General features: G+C 41.3%; 1 protein-coding gene across 1 annotated transcript in view; it reads right to left on the bottom strand.

Moving 5' to 3' along the window:
- Positions 1 to 5,142: 5,142 nt before the first annotated feature.
- REPS1 (RALBP1 associated Eps domain containing 1) overlaps positions 5,143 to 21,681 on the bottom strand; it is a 566,482-nt gene continuing 549,943 nt past the window's right edge. The window contains 1 exon segment of the mRNA XM_029596463.1: positions 5,143 to 6,521. Coding sequence (XP_029452323.1) covers positions 6,453 to 6,521 — 69 coding nt within the window. The 3' untranslated portion in view covers positions 5,143 to 6,452.

Raw genomic sequence — 21,681 nt, 5'->3', positions numbered from 1 at the left:
AGGTCTCACCAGAGATCTTTACAGGGGCAATATCGGCTCCCTTTTGCTGCTGACCATTCTTCCTCCTGTGCAGTCAAGCATCTTTCTTTGCCATCGCTTTATCCACCTGTTTGGCCTGTTTGACCATTCGATACAATTACTACCATATCCCACTCCTCTTTTGTGCTTAGAAGAATTTCATCTTCAATACTTGCCTCTCACTTGTCTTCTTGCATCCTAAATGTATTCCTCTGAATTTTTTTTTTTTTTAGCATTAAACCTTAGCTGCTAGTTTCTAGACCATTCCTCAAGCTCTGCTAGAATCCTCCTCCTGTTTTCCATACCACCTTCCTAGCTGTCCACCCTGTTGCACATTTTAGTATCATTTGTAAAAAACAAACCTTTCCTGAAAATCCTTCCCCTATGTCGCTCATAAAAATGTTCGAAAGAACCGGTCCCAGAACTGATTCCTGAGGTACATCACTAGTAACATCCCCCTCCTCAGAGAAAATTCTATTCACCACTACTCTCTGTCGCCTCCTACTCAGCCAATTTCTAACCCAGTCAGTCACTCTAAGTTCCATACCAAGGGCACTCAATTTATTTATAAGTCTCCTGTGAGGACCCATGTCAAAGTTATTACTGAAATCCAACTACACTATTTCTAGCACTCTCCCTTGATTCAACTCTCTGGTCACCCAGTCAAAGAAATTGATCAGATTCATCTGACAATATTTAGCTATAGTAAAACCATGTTGCTTCAGATCTTGCAATCCATTGGATTCCAGAAACGACACTGTCCTCTGTTTTATCAGCGAGTCCATTAATTTGCAAACCACAGAAGTCAGACCAACTGGCTGTTATAATTAGTGATGTATGGGTGGACCCTTGGACACTGTGGCAGATGACCACGGCCACGGGGGGAGGTCCCGTGAGGGGCCACAGGTCAGGCTCAGCTTAGGACACACAAACACAGAGATTGATCTTTTATTAGACAATGTGATGAAGCCACCAGAGATGGCAGTGGTGAGCAATAGAAGTAGCCCGGCTGGGCTAGTATCCCTCAGGCGCTGGAACAGGAGTTCACAGCCCAAAAGAACTGAGAATAATGAGTACAGTGGAATATGCACAAGCCCCAGTATGGTGAACCCCAGGATAGGGAGAGCAGGCCCTCGAGGAGTGAGTACCTGATCCCTGAGAGCTGAGAGGTTTGAAGGCAATGTACTCACACAGCGGTTCCACGTAGGAGATAGCACTAGGGCTGGAACGGAGGCAGGTCCTCGAGGAGCGAGTACCTGGTTCCAGGGAACAGCTCTGAGGTGAAGATGGTAGTACTCACTGGTGGTGAAGATAGCGAATCCTTCCAGGCAGAAGAGAAGGTAGGAGCAGGCAGCGAGTCAGGGAACATGGGCCCTCGAGGAACGAGTACTGGTTTCCTGATAGTGACCTGAAAAGCAAGTGAGGCCCCCGAGGAGCGGGTACCCCGTTAGTGTTAAGAGTCCAATAGAAGATTGGAGGCAGAGTAGTTGGGTACGGAAAGCGAATCCCATCCGTAAGGAATCCCCTTGCTAACTCAAAGGCTAGCAAATATTGTAGGCTTTAAATATCCGGGCAGCGTGACGTCATCACAGGGGGACGCCCCTGAGGTTCGAGCCAAGTAGGAAATAAAAGTGAGGGCCGCGTGGTGCGCACGCCCTAAGGTACTGACTGAGTATGGGGGGAGGCAGCACCCAAGCTGGTCCGGGGAAGCTGGAGAGGATGGCAGGCAGATGCCGCGGCAGCCAGGCGTCCATCTGCAGCAAGAGGAGGTGCAAAGAAAGAAAGGTAGGCGGAGTGAAGTAGTCAGGAAGGGACGGTTGCAATACTGGCCAATAGTTCCTAGCCTCCTCCTTAATGTCCACTTTTATGAATAGGAACCACAACTGTCTCTCTCCAATCCTCCGGAACTTCTCGCGACTCTACAGAAGCATTGAAAAAGTTCACCAGTGGAGCTGCCGAAAGTTCCCTTAATACTCTCCGATCTATACCATCCAACTCCATCTCCTTATCCACTTTGTTTAGTTAGCTCCTCATGAACATACTTTTCTGAAAATCGATTGAGTTTTACCTCACTTCTAATTTTATTTGTGTTTGTTTTATGTGGTCCTGCTCTATGCCTTTCCACATTGAACACCATACAATGTACGTTTGCATTTACCTTATCGGCCTCTACATATTCCTCCCCTTTACCTTTGACTCTCACAAATATGACTTTTATACTTCTTTCTATCACTAACATTTAAAAAAAATAAAATAAAGAAAAAGAAAAAAAAGTATTGTTCCCCATTCTACGGTATTTTTTTCTTCCATTTGAATTTTTGCATTCCTGACTACTTTCCCAGCTTCTCTTAGCTGTTCCAGATATTGCCTCTCTTCCACTTTGTGATCTCTTGTAGTTTATGAATGTTAACCTTTTTTTCCTTACCTTTTCAGCTATTTACAAAACCATAGCAGCCTTTTTTATTTACTTTCCTAACAGGTTAGTTGCCTTTATATCTCCTTTTAGTTTTGCTCACTGCTCTCCTACTTCCCCCTAGCTTTTCCCAACCAGCTAAAGACTGAGTGCTCCCTCATTTTAACAACATTTTCCTGAAGTCTAGGACCCTTGCCTTTGAATGATTCTTCATCTCATGTACTCTAATTCTGAACCACACCATGCCTTGATCACTGAATCCCAGATGATCATCAACTACACCATCAGAGATATTGTCCCCTCCCATGTAGGTTCCATTATCAGTTGACAATCAATTGGCCCGTGGAACAGCCTCCAACTTCCTCAGGTGAGCCTCTCTCTTTTGACTCATTGGATCTTGATAGGGTCCACCAAATAAGGGACACTCCAGATCAGATGCCCAGTGCTTTTCCATCTTAGATCTTCCTCCCTACTTTGTGGATATCCTGAAAATCAGACCTGTTGGTGGCACTTGCATACTGGAGCTGCCTACCTCTGGTCTAGAGCCTTTTCCTTACATCAGAAGACAAATCTTCTCAATTTAAAACCATACGATTTCCTTGTGGAATATTTCCTGGAAGCTAGACATAAGTTAAGGGAATTCAATACTATCCTTTCAATATCTAGCCTGTGAGTGCTAGAAACTGATGTTGAGATACTGCAGTATTCCCTGGTTCTGAGTGATGAAAGTCGGGCAGTTCCCCTAACCTAATTTGTTCTCTGATGCATGACTTCTATATGAGTGGAAACAAATATACCTTGGCTAATAGGAAGCTAGTAGGATCATTGTTCCCCACTCTCTTCTGCGTTTTAACAAAGTTTTTGAACTAGGGAGAAGGCATCCAAGGCTAATTTGCTTTGATCCCCTTTCCTGAAACAGAAATGCTTGTCCTTCTCTGGTTTGTAGAACTGCCAAGGGAACTGTGGCAATGCCCATCCATGAAATCCTGCAAGAGATACCAATAAGAATGTGGGAGGATCCCCTCCTCCCACACCAAATTATTTCACCAGTTAAGACAACAGACATAATATACCATGTCAGGGTTCTGTCAGTGTGATCTCATAAGCAAGTGATAGTATCCATCTTGCTTGTCCTCAGAGAAAAGATAAATCTGTTGGAATAAAGAAGGGGCAGTTGTTTCAGAATGAAACAGTTTAAGACTGTTCATATATTTGTGTGAAAGACCTTAGGTAGGATTCTGGTATTCATGGGAGGCAGCAAATTATTGCAAGTGCTCCATTCCAAAAAGTGTGCCCTGCTCTCTTTTGCAGTAGCTTGGCTCTCAACAAAACAGGTGGATAGAGACAACTAAGGAAAATACTGAAGCAGTATGTGAATTTGCTTACTTACCACAAATCATTCAGGTGTCAGCTCAAAGTTTAAAAAGCAAGGAAGGAAGCATGTGCTCCCCAGTACTAACATAAATGTTTTCTCTCTATTTGCAAATAGGAGGAGGAGAGTACTACATTTGGATAAGAAGTAGACAGATATGTGACGAGTGACAAAGCTCAGTTTTGTGTGTGTGTGTGTGTGTGTATGAGAGACTGTGTGATGAATGGGGAATATAAAGGGAGACACAGTCTATGAATGTGTGTGGTGAGGGATGTGTTTTTTTCTATTGAGGGTGATTTGTGTAAAATTAGAACCCCTCTTCTATCATCATATTGAGAGTGGGGCTGGAAAAGCAGCATGCCTGATCAATTTGCTGTGGGGATTGCAGTCATTGGAAAGTGGAATTTATTACCCCTGTGTTCCTTCATCTTGACACTTGTGTACGCTCCAACTCAGTACTGTATGTTTACCTGGGGCAGGAAGGCAGATATTTCAAAAGCATACATCTGAATGCTATCCTCATCACAAGTGGCTGCCTGTGTCCAACATCCAGTCTTGATTTGCTCATCGGCTGACATTCCACTGCCTCACCTGAGATAGCAGCAGTAAATAAGTTGGCTACTAGCATTCCAAGCACAGTACGACCTGCAAGCTTTTCATCCGAGCAGCTCAGGCTTTCATTCAGTCAGATGTTCAGTCACCAAGGCAGGAGGAAATGGACTATGACTGAATGAATAAAAGAACAAGCTTCTGCCTGCTGCAGCAATTGATGTCAATCTCCTTTACCTCTCTAGGCTGTAGATGATCAGGTAAGTAGTGCTGTTTAAAATGTTTTGGTACTGATATAGTACATTTTAACTCCTGTGTTTATATAGTTGCCATCTTTGTGCCTCCCCACAAAAAAAAACAAAAAACCCCAAAAACCTTTACACAACTAGCTTACTACTGACACACCGGACTACTCAAATGGTTTCTTTAAACCATACACAAGGAGGAGGAAATTGAAGACAATTTTTCATTTCAGAGCATGAAATGTCTTGGAGTTTGTTTTTTTCTAGAAGAAAGTTCTAAGTAAATAACTTAGCTAAATAACAGAGTGGGACTGCAAGTGGAACAGAGTTTTGCAATTGACTTCTGCACTCTTTGAATCTTTTTTTCCAGGCCCTTCTGAATACATTTTTGTAGTGCTTCAAACAGCATAAATAGCAGTTGAACATCCCTTTCAGGACCACCAGATATTCAGTCACTATTTGGCTAGTGAAGGCCTAAACTTCTGATGGATGAATTGATCCCCATGAATTAAATATTACTTACATTTTGTAGGACAAAGAACAAGAAATTGAAATATTGTGCTGTTTTATTGGTGTAAAAATCACACAATTGCTATTTCTGATTCTGCTGAGATACATCCATGCAATTTAACATCTATGATCCCACAGCCAGAATAAGCCATTAAATAGAATATCTGCTGTTAGTCAGCAATTATGCAAATTTACATATGAGATCAAAAGGTATGTATCATACAATATACAACAAACCCTAATACAGTACATCAACCTGAATAGCAGGATACACTCTGGGGAGCTCTTTGTTAATAGTGAAGCCTGTCTATATGACAGAAGAATAAGGCCTGAAAACAAAATAATGGAAGGTAACCCTGATATCTCAAAATAAAACTTGTTCATTGAATTTTTTTTTTTCCAAAAATGAAGTTCAAAGAGGTACTGACAGATATATGCCTAAAATGAGTAAAGATGAGTGGGTGTGAATTGCGAAGGAAAGCCAAGAAGCATGCAGATACAGAAAGTGCTCAGGAAATAAAAGTGCAATTGGGAGACTGGGATCAAAACCCTATTCTTTTCACAGATGGGATTTTGTAGGCAGGTTTGCAGGATTTAAATCACTGCTGTACCTTGATACATAGGCATGCTTCTAATGCTGGATCTTAAAGGAAGTAAAGATGATATGCAATCTGTGGCCATGAATTGTACAAAGAACATGATATATATATGAAGCAGGATTTCAAGGTTTAGTTAATATGACTAAGACCATATATTCTGTGGCACCCTGAAAAATCTTGTTTATTGCAGAACAGCAGGTATCTTGGAAGTGTATAAGACTGCCTAACTGTGAAAACAAATATTCTGTCCAAAAGAAAGCTACTAAACTGAGCAAAAACAAAGAGAAAGTTTCATTTTGGCTCACCATGATAATCATGTGTATTTTTAAATAAAGATAATGCTGCACTTAAAAAGGCAGGTTTTGATATAACATTTTAATGTCTTATAGGCTGGCAATTTTCCCACAAGAAAAATTATGTGATGTCAAAATTATCATAGGATTCTTATATATTTAAATCAATTCCAGTTTCATTTTGGCCACTGAAAATGGGCAAGCTTGAACGCAAGCAAGGAACCTAAAGATTAGGATTCTCAATTTAAAAAAAAAGTGCTAACATAACATTCCATACCATGAATGGCTATCCAGACCCTTCCCTTTGCAATTAAGAATTAACTAAAGTGGCAGATGTACTGGACATAACAGTCACAAAAATTAATGCTGAATAGTGTGCGTTTTTAGGTTGAAAGGACTAGGAGTCCTTCTTGGCTCCTATATAAAATTAATATGTTCACAGTAATGGCAGTTGGCTTAGAGGTGAGAGAATGGCCGAAGCTGTTCCAGTTGAACTTCCAGGGAGATTCTTTCTTCAAGCACATCCTGAAAAATAGAGACAGTAGATTCTGGTCATAATTCCATGAGGGCTCTAAACAAACTAAAAAAACAAAATCAAAACATAAAAATTGTTTACAATCCAATTGAAAATATTGTGTATCTCACAGCCTACAAAACGTAGACAAGGCACTAAATTCTCAACCTGTATCAAATAAAAGATTTATTATTCAATATTTTTACTATTTCACTTCTATTCTTCTGCTTTCTTGTGCGCACATTTGGAAAGGTTAGAAATTATAATCTGATTCATACACTGTGCATGCCATCTGTAATATCATAACCAGTATTTAATAATCTTCTGTATTTAAAATACTTATTACTTACTTTAGCATGTTATTTTTAATTTTTGGTTGCTTTGGACACTATCAATAGGATACAAAACCAATCAATAAGTTAATAAAGTATTAAAAAATACAAAAATAGCACAACTTAAAAGATAACTAGTCATAAAATTCAAATCGGCATATAAAAATCAGTACCACAATAATTACAGCTAAGACCCCAAAACAAAACAAATCAAATAAAGACAAAAGTAAAAAAAATCATAAGGATACAAAAATACAAAATCCTACTAATAAAATAAAAAGCATAATACAAAATTAAAATAAAAAAAATCTTCAAATCTGATTACAGTAAAATATAACAGACCAAAATACAGAGGAGACCCTATTAAAGCTACAGATAACTAAGATTCCAGACTGTGAAATATCACATAAGAGAGGTAATAGCATACCTATACTAACAATTATAAGAGAACTCTATTACTTAAACTGGAAAATCACTAGCAACAGAAGCATCAGAAATCAAAACAAGATGCAAGGGAGAGGACAGATCCCAAAACATTAAATACCTGGCTAAACAACCAAGTCTTCATAAGAACATAAGAAATTGCCATGCTAGGTCAGACCAAGGGTCCATCAAGCCCAGCATCCTGTTTCCAAAAGAGATCAAATCAGGCCACAAGAACCTGGCAAGTACCCAAATGCCAATAAGATCCCCTGCTATTGGTGCAATTAACAGCAGTGGCTATTACCTACTTAAACTTGATTAATAGCAGTTAATGGACTTCTCCAAGAACTTATCAAAATCTTTTTTGAACCCAGTTACACTAAGTGCACTACCCACATCCTCTGGCAACAAATTCCAGAGCTTAACTGTGCATTGAGTGAAAGAATTTTCTCCGATTAGTCTTAAATGTGCTACTTGCTAACTTCATGGAATGCCCCCTGGTCCTTCTATTATCCGAAATTGTAAATAACTGATTCACATCTACTCGTTCAAAACCTCTCATGTTCTTAAAGACCTCTATCATATTCCCCCTCAGCCGTCTCTTCTCCAAGCTGAACAGCCCTAACCTCTTCAGCCTTTCCTCATAGAGGAGCTGTTCCATTCCCTTTATTATTTTGGTTGCCCTTCTCTGTATCTTCTCCATCGCAGCTATATCTTTTTTGAGATGCAGCAACCAGAATTGTACACAGTATTCAAGGTGCAGTCTCACCATGGAGCGATAGAGGTATTATGACATTTTCTGTTTTATTAACCATTCCCTTCCTAATAATTCCTAACATTGTTTGCTTTTTTGACTGCTGCAGCACACTGAGCCGACGATTTTAAAGTATTATCCACTATGATGCCTAGATCTTCTTCCTGGGTGGTAGCTCCTAATATGGAACCTAACATCGTGTAACTACAGCAAGGGTTATTTTTCCCTATATGCAACACCATGCACTTGTCCACATTAAATTTCATCTGACATTTGGATGCCCAATCTTCCAGTCTTGCAAGGTCCTCCTGTAATGTATCACAATCCGCTTGTGATTTAACTACTTTGAATAATTTTGTATCGTCTGCAAATTTGATAACCTCGCTCGTCGTATTCCTTTCCAGATCATTTATAAATATATTGAAAAGCACCGGTCCAAGTACAGATCCCTGAGGCACTCCACTGTTTACCCTTTTCCACTGAGAAAATTGACAATTTAATCCTACTCTCTGTTTCCTGCCTTTTAACCAGTTTGTAATCCACAAAAGGATGTTGCCTCATATCCCATGATTTTTTAGTTTTTTTAGAAGCCTCTCATGAGGCAGAGTGTTGTTGGAGGGTCTATGGTGGTCCTGTAGTTGGGCCATAGCATCCCTCACCCTATCTCTGAAGAGATTCGCTCCAGTACTTGTCACGTCAACAAATCATTCCTGAATATCTGGTTGGAGATCCGAGGCCCACAGCCATGCCATTCTGTGGGCGACTATTCCTGCTGTAGAGAGTCTCGATGCCTTTTCAAAAACATTGTAGGTTGCATGGACCTCATGTTTTCCGCAATCCAGACCTTTAGGCACAGCGACATGAAGGTGTCTTGCTGCTGTTGAGGCAGCTGCTCAGCTACCACCTGCACCTGCTTCCAGATATCCCTCAAGTACTGACTCATGTACAGCTGGCAGGCAGCAATGCGGGCAATAAGCATGGCACCTTGAAACACCTTCCTCCCAAGAGGATCTATCACTCTGTGGTCCTTCCCTGGGGGGGTCCAAGAGCACTGGGCCCTCGAGGGTGGATTCAACCACCACCAACTCTTAAGCCAGCTGAGACTTATTGAATCCGGCAGCCTTCAGGATGAGGAAGACCCAAACCGCCATCTTGTAAATGGAAGGCACTGTGAAGGGATAGGTGGCAATGTCCTTTCGTGGATTGCAAACTGGCTAAAAGACAGGAAACAGTAGGATTAAATGGACAATTTTCTCAGTCGAAGGGAGTGGGCAGTGGAGTGCCTCAGGGATCTGTATTGGGACCCTTACTTTTCAATATATTTATAAATGATCTGGAAAGAAATACGACGAGTGAGAATCAAATCTGCAGATACAAAATTGTTCAGAGTAGTTAAATCACAAGCAGATTGTGATAAATTGCAGGAAGACCTTGTGAGACTGGAAAATTGGGCATCAAAATGGCAGATGAAATTTAATGTGGATAAGTGCAAAGTGATGCATATAGGGAAAAATAACCCATGCTATAGTTACACAATGTTAGGTTCCATATTAGGTGCTACAACCCAAGAAAGAGATCTAGGCGTCATAGTGGATAACACATTGAAATCGTCGGTTCAGTGTGCTGCGGCAGTTAAAAAAGCAAACAGAATGTTGGGAATTATTAGAAAGGGAATGGTGAATAAAACGGAAAATGTCATAATGCCTCTGTATCGCTCCATGGTGAGACCGCACCTTGAATACTGTGTACAATTCTGGTTGCCGCATCTCAAAAAAGATATAATTATGATGGAGAAGGTACAGAGAAGGGCTACCAAAATGATAAGGGGAATGGAACAGCTCCCCTATGAGGAAAAACTAAAGAGGTTAGGACGTTTCAGCTTGGAGAAGAGACGGCTGAGGGGGGATATGATAGAGGTGTTTAAAATCATGAGGTCTAGAACAGGTAGATGTGAATCGGTTATTTACTCTTTCGGATAATAGAAAGACTAGGGGGCACTCCATGAAGTTAGCAAGTGGCACATTTAAAACTAATTGGAGAAAGTTCTTTTTTACTCAACGCACAATTAAACTCTGGAATTTGTTGCCAGAGGATGTGGTTAGTGCAGTTAGTATAGCTGTGTTTAAAAAGGGATTGGATAAGTTCTTGGAGGAGAAGTCTATTACCTGCTATTAATTGGGTTGACTTGGAAAATAGCCACTGCTGTTACTAGCAACGGTAACATGGAATAGACTTAGTTTTTGGGTACTTGCCAGGTTCTTATGGCCTGGATTGGCCACTGTTGGAAACAGAATGCTGGGCTTGATGGACCCTTGGTCTGACCCAGTATGGCATGTTATGTTCTTAAGGGGTGTTTCCATAGCCTCAGCAGCAAGTCCTTATGGATCTCGTGTACGGGACCGCCACGATCTCCTTAGAAGACTCCAAAAACTGGAGGATCTCAAGCATTTTATACCTGGCATCCTCCTCTGTTAAGAGTTGAAAGCGAAAGGTCTCTGCCTTCACTTTCACAACCCTGTGAAGGTCAAGTCCTCAGGCAGGGACTTCCTCCGCTCATCTGGAGGAGTAGGGTCTGACAGGAGACCATCAGAATCCTCGAAGGACTCCAATGAATCATCCCCACAAGGGGTCATAGAGACCCTCATCCTCTCTGTATGCTACCAGGGATGGGGCCCTAGGTGAAAGACCTTCGTTCGGAGTTGTAGGCACCGGTAGAACTGGATGAGGGACTACAGGCATCGGCGTCTCTGCCAAACTCGGTGGAGCTTCCTCCTCGGAAGAACTGGCAATGACCACCATATCGGTAGGGGGAGGCCTTGGTGCCGTCCCAGGAACCGGGACAAGTTGGGTCGGTATGCATCAATGAGCACTTTGAGCTTCTCTGGTAGTGGTAGGATGATGGGTAGCACCGGCTCCAGTGCCTTCGATGCCACATGTCTGATGCCCTGCAGTGCTTGATCTACTGCTAGCTGGACTCGACACTCCAGCTCCTCAAACACTGCTGATGCCAACACAGACTAGGAGGAAGAGGGGTGGCTAAATCATCTTCGGACCCACCACGAGGTGGCTTGGCGACTGGCTCCAGGACTGGTGGAGACAGTTGCAGACCCCCGGCATCAACAGGAGATGGGCCCTCCTCACAGTGGGGTCGCTTCGAGGGCATCACTGCAAAAGCCGGTGCATCCCTGCGCTTAGGACTGTGCATTGACAGAAGCTGGTGCTGATGCTTGGCCCAGTCTTTCCCTGTGCTGAGACTGATCGACAACAGTCGGTCTCCCATGCCCCTATCCATCAACGGAACAGATGATCCTGCTGATGTCGATGGCGTGGTGTCCACTGGTGCTGATCCAAGGTCCACTGATGCAGATGGCTTGGTCTTCCTAGACGTCTTGTCGAGTCGAATCTGACATCCCTTTGGGGCCACATTTGGGCACACAAGCAACAGCTTTGGACATCATGCGATGCCCCAAGACAAAGGACACACATCTTGTGAGAATCCATAATGGACATGATCCTTGGGTACCAGGGACATCGATGAAAACCGGACGTGGCCAAAACAGAATGAAAGAAAAAGGGGCTGCAGACACGAAACGAAGGCGGTGGCTATCGATGGCTGGCAGGCACCGGGGCACTGCTGCCGTGGGGGAATTCAACTGCAAAAGAAAACTTATCAGAAATGCCGAAAACTCTTGACTAGGATATTACAGGGAAGCACAGATAGGCGCCCAGCGATGGAAAATACAGAAAATTGCGAAAAACCGCAATGAAAAAAGTTTTCCACTAGGCCAGAAACAGCCAAATTGAGCTCAATCAGACCGTGAGGCTTACAGTTCTGCAGAAGAGACTGAAGAGGGACCCCGCGTGGACGTGTGGAATAGGGCAAGCTGGGCATGCCTCAGGTTGCCCAGTCATAGTTCTAGAAACTCTGACATAAGATTTCTGCATTGGGGCTCCATCTGATGAAGTCACCCATGTGGGAGGACTACTATTCTGCTTGTCCTCGGAGAAAAAGGATATTTAGGATTTCAAATTAGGGGTTTGAATTCCCCCCCCCAATTTTTGCCACTGGAGGGTAAATATCAGAAAAATGCTGATCATCAACTGTTGTAAAAGCAAATGCTCATGAGCTATTTGTCAAAAAATTATATTTAGAATGATATGAAAATGATGCTTTGGGCAAGCAAGAGAAGCAAGCACCACAGACTCTCCATTAATACCCTTCATTTCACCTCAGAACTGCCTACAAAAACCAACTGAACTAAAATGCACACGGAACTTTAAATCACTTCTGGAAGTCTTCATTTATTTCTGCTTGAAGCAGAATAAGACTAGGTTAGAGCACTGCTGTAGTTATGAAGCTCTTATAATTTTCAATAGGAGTGATTTTATGCTGTGGAAAAACAAGAAACCCAGTAGTAAAAAGCCTTAATTCTACCTTAATTCTCTCTTACTCAAAACTTTTTTACAACCCTCCCTTATTATTAAAGGTTGCCTGAATATTCATATACAAAAGATGTGTCTTAAAAGTGCCAAAGCTGCTTGGCTTTGAAAAAGGCATTTAACCTACTGAAACACCTATATTATTCATACAAACCATTCCATAAAAACGTAAGATAGGTCATGCCAAGTCAGAACAAAGCACATTGAGCCCAGTATCCTGTCACAAACCATGGCCAATCCAGGTCACAAGTTTCTGGAAGTTTCCAAAGAATACATCCATCGCTTATCCTATTCATACCAATTTTATTTTCCAATCAAAACAGAGAAGTGTCAAGAAATATTTATTCATGGAAAGGATGGTGGAAGTGTGGAATGCCTTCCTGGGGTGTGTGGTGGCAGCTATAACTGTAACAGAGTTTAAAAGGGCATGGGATAAGAACTGAGCATCCTTAGTTCCTGAAAGTATACAGAGTAGAAAGCATGAACTAGCAACATATATTTAAACAAGGATAGCACTGAAGTTGCCTAATTCAACAATGGATGTTGGGGCTGCCAGAATGTATGACAAATAAATTAATATGAAATGTAATAAGTCCTAGTAGTAACACAGGCATTCACATATCTGAACTGTCTCACAGCCTGTGATGGAATAGATTAGCAGCTAGATTTGTGGCAGGCTGCATGTTCTGTAATTATCTGCAAGTCCTAGAAGAAACACAGGAGCTTATGTAGTCTGTTGGGCAGGCTTTGCAGGGGTCTAAATGCTTGGCCAATAGCCAGCAATACTATTGTGGCCATTTAAATTATTACAGCCTTCTGATTAAGCATGGGAAAGGAGGATGCTGCAGAGAATAAGGGTCTGAAGTAAAATGGTGTGTAGTAAAACTGAAATTCACCGCACAGTTTTTTTTAAAAAACTGTGCAGTAAAAAAAATGTTAACTCCTAATGCAGTAATTAAATGTTATGCTAATGCATCAAGAAATAAAGCACACAAACTTAAGTTAAAAGGTAAGTTCAGCTTTTTGCATAAGCTGAGCGCACATTTTAACTCAGGGGTGAAGTGGAGGAGGGAAGAGTTTTATGCTCATACAATTCCACTCACAGCTATAGATATTGATGGTATATAGCTATATAAATCTTTTTCTCCCTCCATATATGTGAAATTGCTATATCTCTCCTACCAGTTCACTACATGTCCTAAGATGACACTTAATTTTATTCTGAGAACTGCTTTGGTGTAATGAAGAAAGATGGCATATCAAGAGAAATGAATAAACTAAATTTTCCATGTTTTTTGTAACTTTCTCACATCCAAAATATTGTTATAATATTTGTTAAGTTTCATACTATATTTGTTCTTGTATTGGGAAATGTTCTTTACTTTGTTACTCTCTGCCTTTACTCACATTGTTAATTGTAAACCGGGTTGATGTGATTCCTATCATGAAACTCGGTATAATAAAAATAATAAATAAATAAATAAATAAAATAAATACACCAGATATGCTGTGTTATATTTTCTCCTTAGGAATTCTGGTGCCAGGATCTTCAGTCAGAATTCATTTGTAGAAAACATGCTTCTCCTCCTCCCCAGGAGGCCCTTTGGAGGAATAAACAGATTCTGTGCTAAGAATGTATATCTTCGGATGCCATAACTCAGAGAAGCTGCTGATTTTGTTTTTGTAAATAATAAAGTATTGTGTGAGAAAAGGCCAGCGTCCAGATTCCTTCTATCCTCTGGTACCCTCTGTAAACCAAGGGCTGCTTGGATGGGATCACACATGGTGATAATGGTGGGAGATTTCTGGTCTACGTGCCAGCACAGATCAGAGACCCATGCTTTAAAAAAAATGTGGAGGACCTGGCTGCAATGGTAGCTCTGAAAATAAGTACAGAGAACCAAGGGGGCTTGCTCTGTCCTGCCAGAGAGGGACAGAGTGAGTCAGACTGGACAGACTTGGTTTCTCTTTTCCATTTTCCCCCCAAAAAAGCAGAGGTAGGGGTTTTTTATTTTTTGGTGTTCTTGAACAAAGCAGTGATCTTTTGGGAGCCGTGTAGCCAAGGCTGTTCCACAGCACGTACTAAATCAGCATGGAATACTTCTAGGCCCTCATAGAGGGTCAGCAGCAGCTACAAACTGTTGAACAGGCCCAGTGTGCCCAGTAGCAAGAGCACCTGAACAAACAAGAGGCTTCTTTGATACAGATTACTGAAGACCTGAAAGCTGTTACAGCCCAGTGTACCCCCCACCTTGATATCTAAGATAGGTCCAGGAGAAAACCTAGATCATTTCCTAGTGAACTTTAAACAAACCGCCTGGCTAGCAGAGTGTCCAGATAGGCAGCAGTCAGGCTACCAATCCAGACAGAGGAGCCACCTATGTGGAAGTTAAAGCAGCCATTCTTGAATGTGTGGTGTGTACCCTAGGAAAATCTTAATTGGAAGAGTTTTCTTTCTCCAGATCAAATGGTATGGAAGTTGCAATTTTTTCTTGATAATTAAGGAAGATATGTCATGCAGTGGGGTAGCACTTTTTGCTGGTTCTTGAGATCTATCAGATAGAAACTCTATAGAATGTTCCACAGATAGAAAAAATTGCAGTTCAAATGATTAAAGTCATTGATCTTCAGAATCTGAAATTAGTACTGAGGTCTCTTTAGAAGATAGTTTATCCTTAGGATAGTGACATGCAATGAGATAGCTCATCTTTGTTGTTTAAAGGCTTCTGATAAGGAGGAATTGAAGACCAAGTCTGTAGTTTAGACACAAATGTTTTCCAAAACAGGCTTCATTATTTATAAAAGAGGATTAGTTGGAAAAGATTTCAAGTAATTGTGGACACAGTCCATCCACATTTTCTGAACAAAAGGGTATCATTCTGATCAAGACTGATGATGTGCCACAGAATTAATGTCCAATTCTGGGAATAAAATTGGTGGACAGCAAAGGTTGCCTCTACTGAGGCAGACGGTATGAACAGCATCAATGTCTCGAGGATTTTTAGCATTGATATCTTTGGCAATTCTATGTTTTTGGTGCTGACACATTGGCAGTGGAAATGTACCACCAGTGATCTTTGCACCAATAGTATTTTGGAATAGATTCTCTTCGACATTGATGGAGAACTTCTCTTCAATGCCTTTTGTTCCACCACGGAACTCGGAGAATCACGATCTCAGCAATTCAAAGACTCAGACCTTTTTCTAGATACTAGTCTAACTGAGGATTTCCTTTCCCTGTTTGAAGATGACTATTGATATTTATTGCAACCTTAAGCTCTTTTTGCAAGAGTACTCAAGGAGAAATCCCCCCATACACAGAGCAATTGTCCACGTCATGTATAGGTCTGTGGCAACAAAGACAGATTTCATGAAAATCCAGACTTGACATGCTTACAATTAATACATAATTTAAGAGGTTTTTTCCCTCTTAAATTTCCTGGAACTTTTTCCTATCATAAATAAATTGAAGAACATTTTTTTTCCTGAGGCTCAAACAAAAGAACAAGTAATGAACACTAGGAAAACAAACCATATGAGGTAAAAACAAACAGCAGCAGTTAAGGAGGGCGCAACATGTTCTTTTGCTTCGACAGAAGAAAAAAACTGAGGTGGCTCACATGGTAGGAGCTGTGTGGGAACACCTGCACATGCTCAGACTTAAAAAGAGTACATGTTTCATGTCAGTGCCACCTGATGACATCATCCACTTGTGTGGCTGGATTTTGTCTGGCTTGTCCACGGAGAAAGTGAAATTTAAAAAAAACAAAAAACTTCAAAATGTCAAACTATTTCTTTTTTAAACTAAAAGTCAATAGTGACTAACACAAACTTATGAAAATATTTTAATATACCAGACAGATAAAAATGCACATACAAAAAGAAGATATCTTTGCTTTCACTTTATTTTATTTTATTTTTTTACAATAAATCAGAAAGCAGAGTTGCTTACCTGTAATGTGTTCTCTGAGGACAGCAGGATGTCATTCCTCACAAGTAGCTGACATCATCTGATGGAGCCTGGCATGGAACTTTTTTGTCAAAATTTCTAGAACTGACTGTGCCTCACTGAGCAAGCCAACATACTGTGTTTCCATGCGGGTTTCCCTTCAGTCTTGTACCTTAGCATATATAATTGATGTCAACTTCAAGGGGAGGTGGACAGGTTTTGAGAGGACTGACATCATGCTATCGTTAGAGAAAGCAACTCTGCTTTCTTTGAGGACAAGCAGGATGATAGTCTTCACAAGTGAGGATCCCTAGCTACAGACTGCCCCGAACGAAAAAAGGGAAAAACAAATGCCAACAGGCATAACAGTATTTTTGCTGGCACAATCCTTTTTTGCATTTTATCTTATCTATGAGGGGCAGCCTGGAAAAAAACCACAGGCCTTAGGGACAGACGGAACAAACCTGTTGCGTGAGCCATTCCTGTCCAAAGAGTAATGAAATGTGAATGTGTGAATTCCATGTTACAGATCTGCACATCTTCTCTATGGGACCAATCGTAGGTGAGCCACTGATGCTGCCATGGCTAGGACAGACTAAGCCTTGACATGGCACACCAGATTCAGGCCCGCTTGGGTACAACAGAAGGAAATGCAATCTGCTAACCAATCTGATAAAGTATGTTTGGCAATGACAATCCTCAGTTTATTGGTGTCAAATGAAACAAAAAGCTGGGTGGTCTTTCTATGTACTTCAGTCTGTTCTAGGTAGAAGGCCAAGACTCTTTTTCAGTACAAATTGTGCAGTGTTTCCTTGATGATCATGTGACCTGGAAAAATGCTGGAAGGACAATAAACTGATTAAGATGGAATTCCAACACCACGTTAGGCAAAGGATGGGTATATAGAACTTCCTATCATGAAAAAACCTTGTATAAAGTTGATAAATTACTACAGTCTACTGATCACTGACCCTGCACACTGAAGCAATCACCTCTAAAAATACAACCTTCCAGGTCAGACACTTCAGATCACAGAGAAGCACAGTGGCTCAGAAAAAGAGTTTTCATCAGCTGGGACAAAACCACAGTGAGGTCCCAAAATATAGCTGGAGGCCTGATGGGAGGCTTCAAATGAAGCAGGACCCATATAAACCCGACAACCAAAGCCTGTACAGAGATGGGTCTACCTTCTACATGCTGGTGATGTGCCAACTGCACTAAGGTGAACTTTTCCTGAGTTGGTTTTGAGACCACACGCTGACAAATGTAGAAGGTACTCAACTAGTTTTTGTGTGGAGCAGATGAAAGTATGAAAGGCCTTCTACTCACTCCTCCATTTAAGTCCATATGACTTTCTAGTGGAATTCTTTCTTGAAGCTAACAGAACCCGAGATACATTGTCAGATAGATCAAGGGGTTGCAAAGTCAAACTCACAACAACTAGGCAGTGAGAATCAGAGTCCTGACATTGGGATGGTGCAACCTGCCCTGATCCTGAGTGATGAGGTCTGGAAAAATCCTAAGCCTAATTGGTACCCAGATGGACATCTCCCTGAGGTGCAGGAACTAGATTTGTCTTGGCCAAAAGGGAGCTATGGTAATCATGGTCTCCTGGTCTTCTAGAGTTTCAAAAGTGTTTTCAACACTAACAGTATTAGAGAATACATATACAGAAGCCCTTTGCCCCAGTGTAGGGCAAAGACATCTGAAGCTAGTTTGCCCCACTGTATGGAAAAGAAGAGCAGAATCTTCCTGTTTAGAGAAGATATAACAGATCCACTGCAGAGGTGCCCTACTGATGGAAAATATGGGTTGCTACCCCCCAGTCCAGGAATTATTTGTGTGATTCCAGGATCCAACTCAATCTGTCCACCATCTGCCAACTATATGGTCCTGAGAACCATCCCCTAAGAAATGAATCAGTTCCACAGCTGGACAGTCTCCAGACATAGAAGGCAAAATCCTATGCCTCCCCGCTTGTTGAGGTAATATATCACCACCTGGTTGACTTTTTGAACCAGGACTACATTGTTAGCCAAACAATCTCTGAAATCCATCAACACATACCAGATCACCCTTAGCTCTAAGTGGTTTATCTGATGAAGCTTTTCCTGAGCAGACTAAAGACCCTGGGTGCAGAGGTCACCTACATATGCTCCTCATCACAGATTGAACACATCCATGGTGAAGACAATTTTGACTGGAGAAATTTGGAAGGACATGCTCCTGATCAGATTGAAATTGTCCCACCACCATGATAAGGAGTCCATGAGTAGCTGTGACATGGTTGCTTTCCTTTAGATCTTGAATGGCCAACATCCGCTGAGATCTGACAGTCCATTGGGTTTTATTCATATTCTTTTTTTTTAGTTTAAAATATTTATAGACCATTTATAATAATAAAATCATGTTAAGATTATATCACTGACATAAAACAATCATGAAAGATAACAGCAAAACCAAACAACAACATTATAAATTCATCAAAAATATCCAAGTATTAAAATAATCTCCATATTCTTTAAACAAGATATCTCAATTCAATATAAACAGAATGTCAAGCTTCGTGAAAATTGAATTTCTTAAGCATCATCCAAAATACTTTTAGATCTTGCAAAGATCTTAATTCCTCAGGTAAACTGTTCTACAACTTGGCCCTATTATAAATAAAGCTCAATTTCTTGTCTATTTTAAATGGGCTGCCTGCACCACAGGCAACTCTAACAAAGACTGACCAGATAACCATAGTGTTTGGAAAGGACAATATGGTTTAAACATTGCGGTTAAACATGGAGGAAAATCACCATGTAATTTTCCTGTGAAGATATGCCAAGGGAGTGACATACAGTGGATACCATAAGGCCCAACATCCTCAACATGTCCCATGCTGATGTCTGATTCATCTGGATCCTTCCCACTGCAGATATCAAGGTGATAAACCTCTGATTTAGAAGGAAGGCTTTTGCCTGAGTCATGTCTAGCAGAGCTTCGAAAAACTCAAAATAAGATGATGGGTTCAAGTGGGACTTGGGTAGTTGACAATGAACCCTAGTAACTCCAACACCTGAATGGTCTTGTTCATTGTTTCTGTATCACTCACCTGCAATTTGCTCTTTACTAGCCAATTGTCCAGATAGGGATACACATGCACCCCCAGCTTGACTAAGTGCACTGCCACCACGGCAAGGCATTTGGTGAAAAAATGCAGGGCTGACGCTAGGCCAAAGGGCAGTACACAATACTAGAGATGGTGGTTCCTCACAACAAATTTGAGATATTTCCTGCAACGAGGTAATATCTCTATGTGGGTGTAAGTATCCTTGAGATAGACAAAGTATAACCAGTCACCTTTTTGAAGAAAAAAGGTTAAGTATATAAGAAGCAAGTATATAAGAAGCAAGTGTATAAGAAGCAAGTCAACTGTTTTTCTGTAAGTTTATTGTACTCATTTAAAAATTTTATTGTACTTGGCCTCTTGGTCTTCTTGAGAGTAGATTTGACCACCACAGTAGTAGCTGCCTCCTTTTGAATCTGGGAGCTTTCTGGATGAGATATACTGTGACCTCCTTCCTGTTAATGGGAGCCACTGAGAGGGAGTTTCTCCCACATCCTCATCTGCACCTCCTGAAGGATTTTGTGGACTGGGACTGCCATGATCTCCTTAGGGGGCTCCTCAAACTAGAGGATATCCAGCATTTCAGTTCTGGTTTCATCCTTCATCTACAAAGTAATGCAAATATCTATTAACTCTGGGGTGTTACTTGCTCAAAATAAGGTTTGCAACCTAGGGATTAGTTTAGTTTCAGGGCTAACACTAAAGTCTTATAAAAGACATCTGATGAAGGTGTCATTTTATAAACTAAATATGCTTAAACAACTGAAAGCCCTCCTGTCAGAAGAAATGTTGAGAACTGCTTTACAAACATTGGTGACAGGACAACTAGACTACTAGTAATCTGTTGATAAGTCTATTTAAATTTGTGTCTTGCATTATGACTGATCCAACATGCTGCCACAAGGTTAAGCAGTGGTAGATGTCTACTTGATCACATCTCACCAGTGCTGAGTAATCTCCACTGGTTGCCAATAAAGACTCTGGTATGAGCTTGCCTAGGCTGGTGGTGAAGACACATAGCATCCAATCCGCAGTCAAGGCTTCAGAGAGAGGTGTACTTGGCTATTTTAGCACGGATCCCAGGGAACTTCAGGACCCCAGGAAGTCCCCTCCAAATGAGCAGAAGATCACCAGCGGGTTATCGGGCATTGATCTCAATTCTCCTTCAGGAACCAGCATTGGCCCCAGAACCTGCATCGATGCCTGGCTACCGAGCAGCTGAAGGGACTCAAGTAGTGGCTTGAAGGCAGGCGGAGCTGGTCCCTTCAATGCTGAAGCGCCAATTCTCCCCAGAGCCTTTTCCAAGGCCTGCTGGATCTTTTTATCCAACTCCTCCCTCAAAGATGGCAGATTCCAACACATACTAGGAGGCAGAAGAGGTGACAAATCTCCTTCAAAACCAAGAAGCATATCAGTGGTAGACACCTGGACCCTTAGAGAAAGATGAGGATCCTAGGCTTTCTGTGATAAGCTCTCCTTACCACGGGACCATCTAGGGAGATTTTTGGCAGCCACCAGAACATCCCTGCTCCCAGTATTGTACACGGATGTAGACTGATGCTTCTTCTGCTTCCCCTGATACCATCATCAGAACTCCTCAATGCTGGTAACGAAGCTATCACCTTCTTCGAATAGGGAGAATGAGATGATGGCCTGTCCTTGGGGTCCCTACCAACATTCGGCATTGCAAGAACTATGGGGATTGAAAAAAGGCAAGAAGGCCCTTTAACCCTAGTTAACCTCACAATCTTTCCATTTTGTACTTTTCAGTACAATTCATCTGATCAAGTATTAGAAATCAATCATCTGGAGCATAAACTTCTAATTTTCTACACATATTCTGACTGCCATAGCTCCAATCCTTTGACATAATTCAATGAGGCTTTATCTGCATTAGTTATAATTCCTTGACTTCTGAAGGAACTTCATCCAGAAGTAGTCCAGAAGGGACAGGAGAAGTAAGGACAGCAATTACAATTGTCTTGATCAAAGCTTTCTTGCAAAAAGAAATTACATACTGACATCCTAAACACAAAACAATGGAGGAACTAAAAATACAGCAATAATAATGACAAATTACATTAACTTCTTTCCCAGTCCTCCAAACCAGGATCCTATACCCAGGAAATCCCAGTCCCAATTTGGTGGGGGTATATGG

The sequence above is a fragment of the Rhinatrema bivittatum genome, chromosome 3 (genome assembly GCF_901001135.1).
Source record: "Rhinatrema bivittatum chromosome 3, aRhiBiv1.1, whole genome shotgun sequence".
NCBI classification, from domain to species: Eukaryota; Metazoa; Chordata; class Amphibia; order Gymnophiona; family Rhinatrematidae; genus Rhinatrema; species Rhinatrema bivittatum.
The sequence above is the reverse complement of the archived record's forward strand: the minus strand, read 5'-3'. Positions and strand labels throughout refer to the sequence as shown.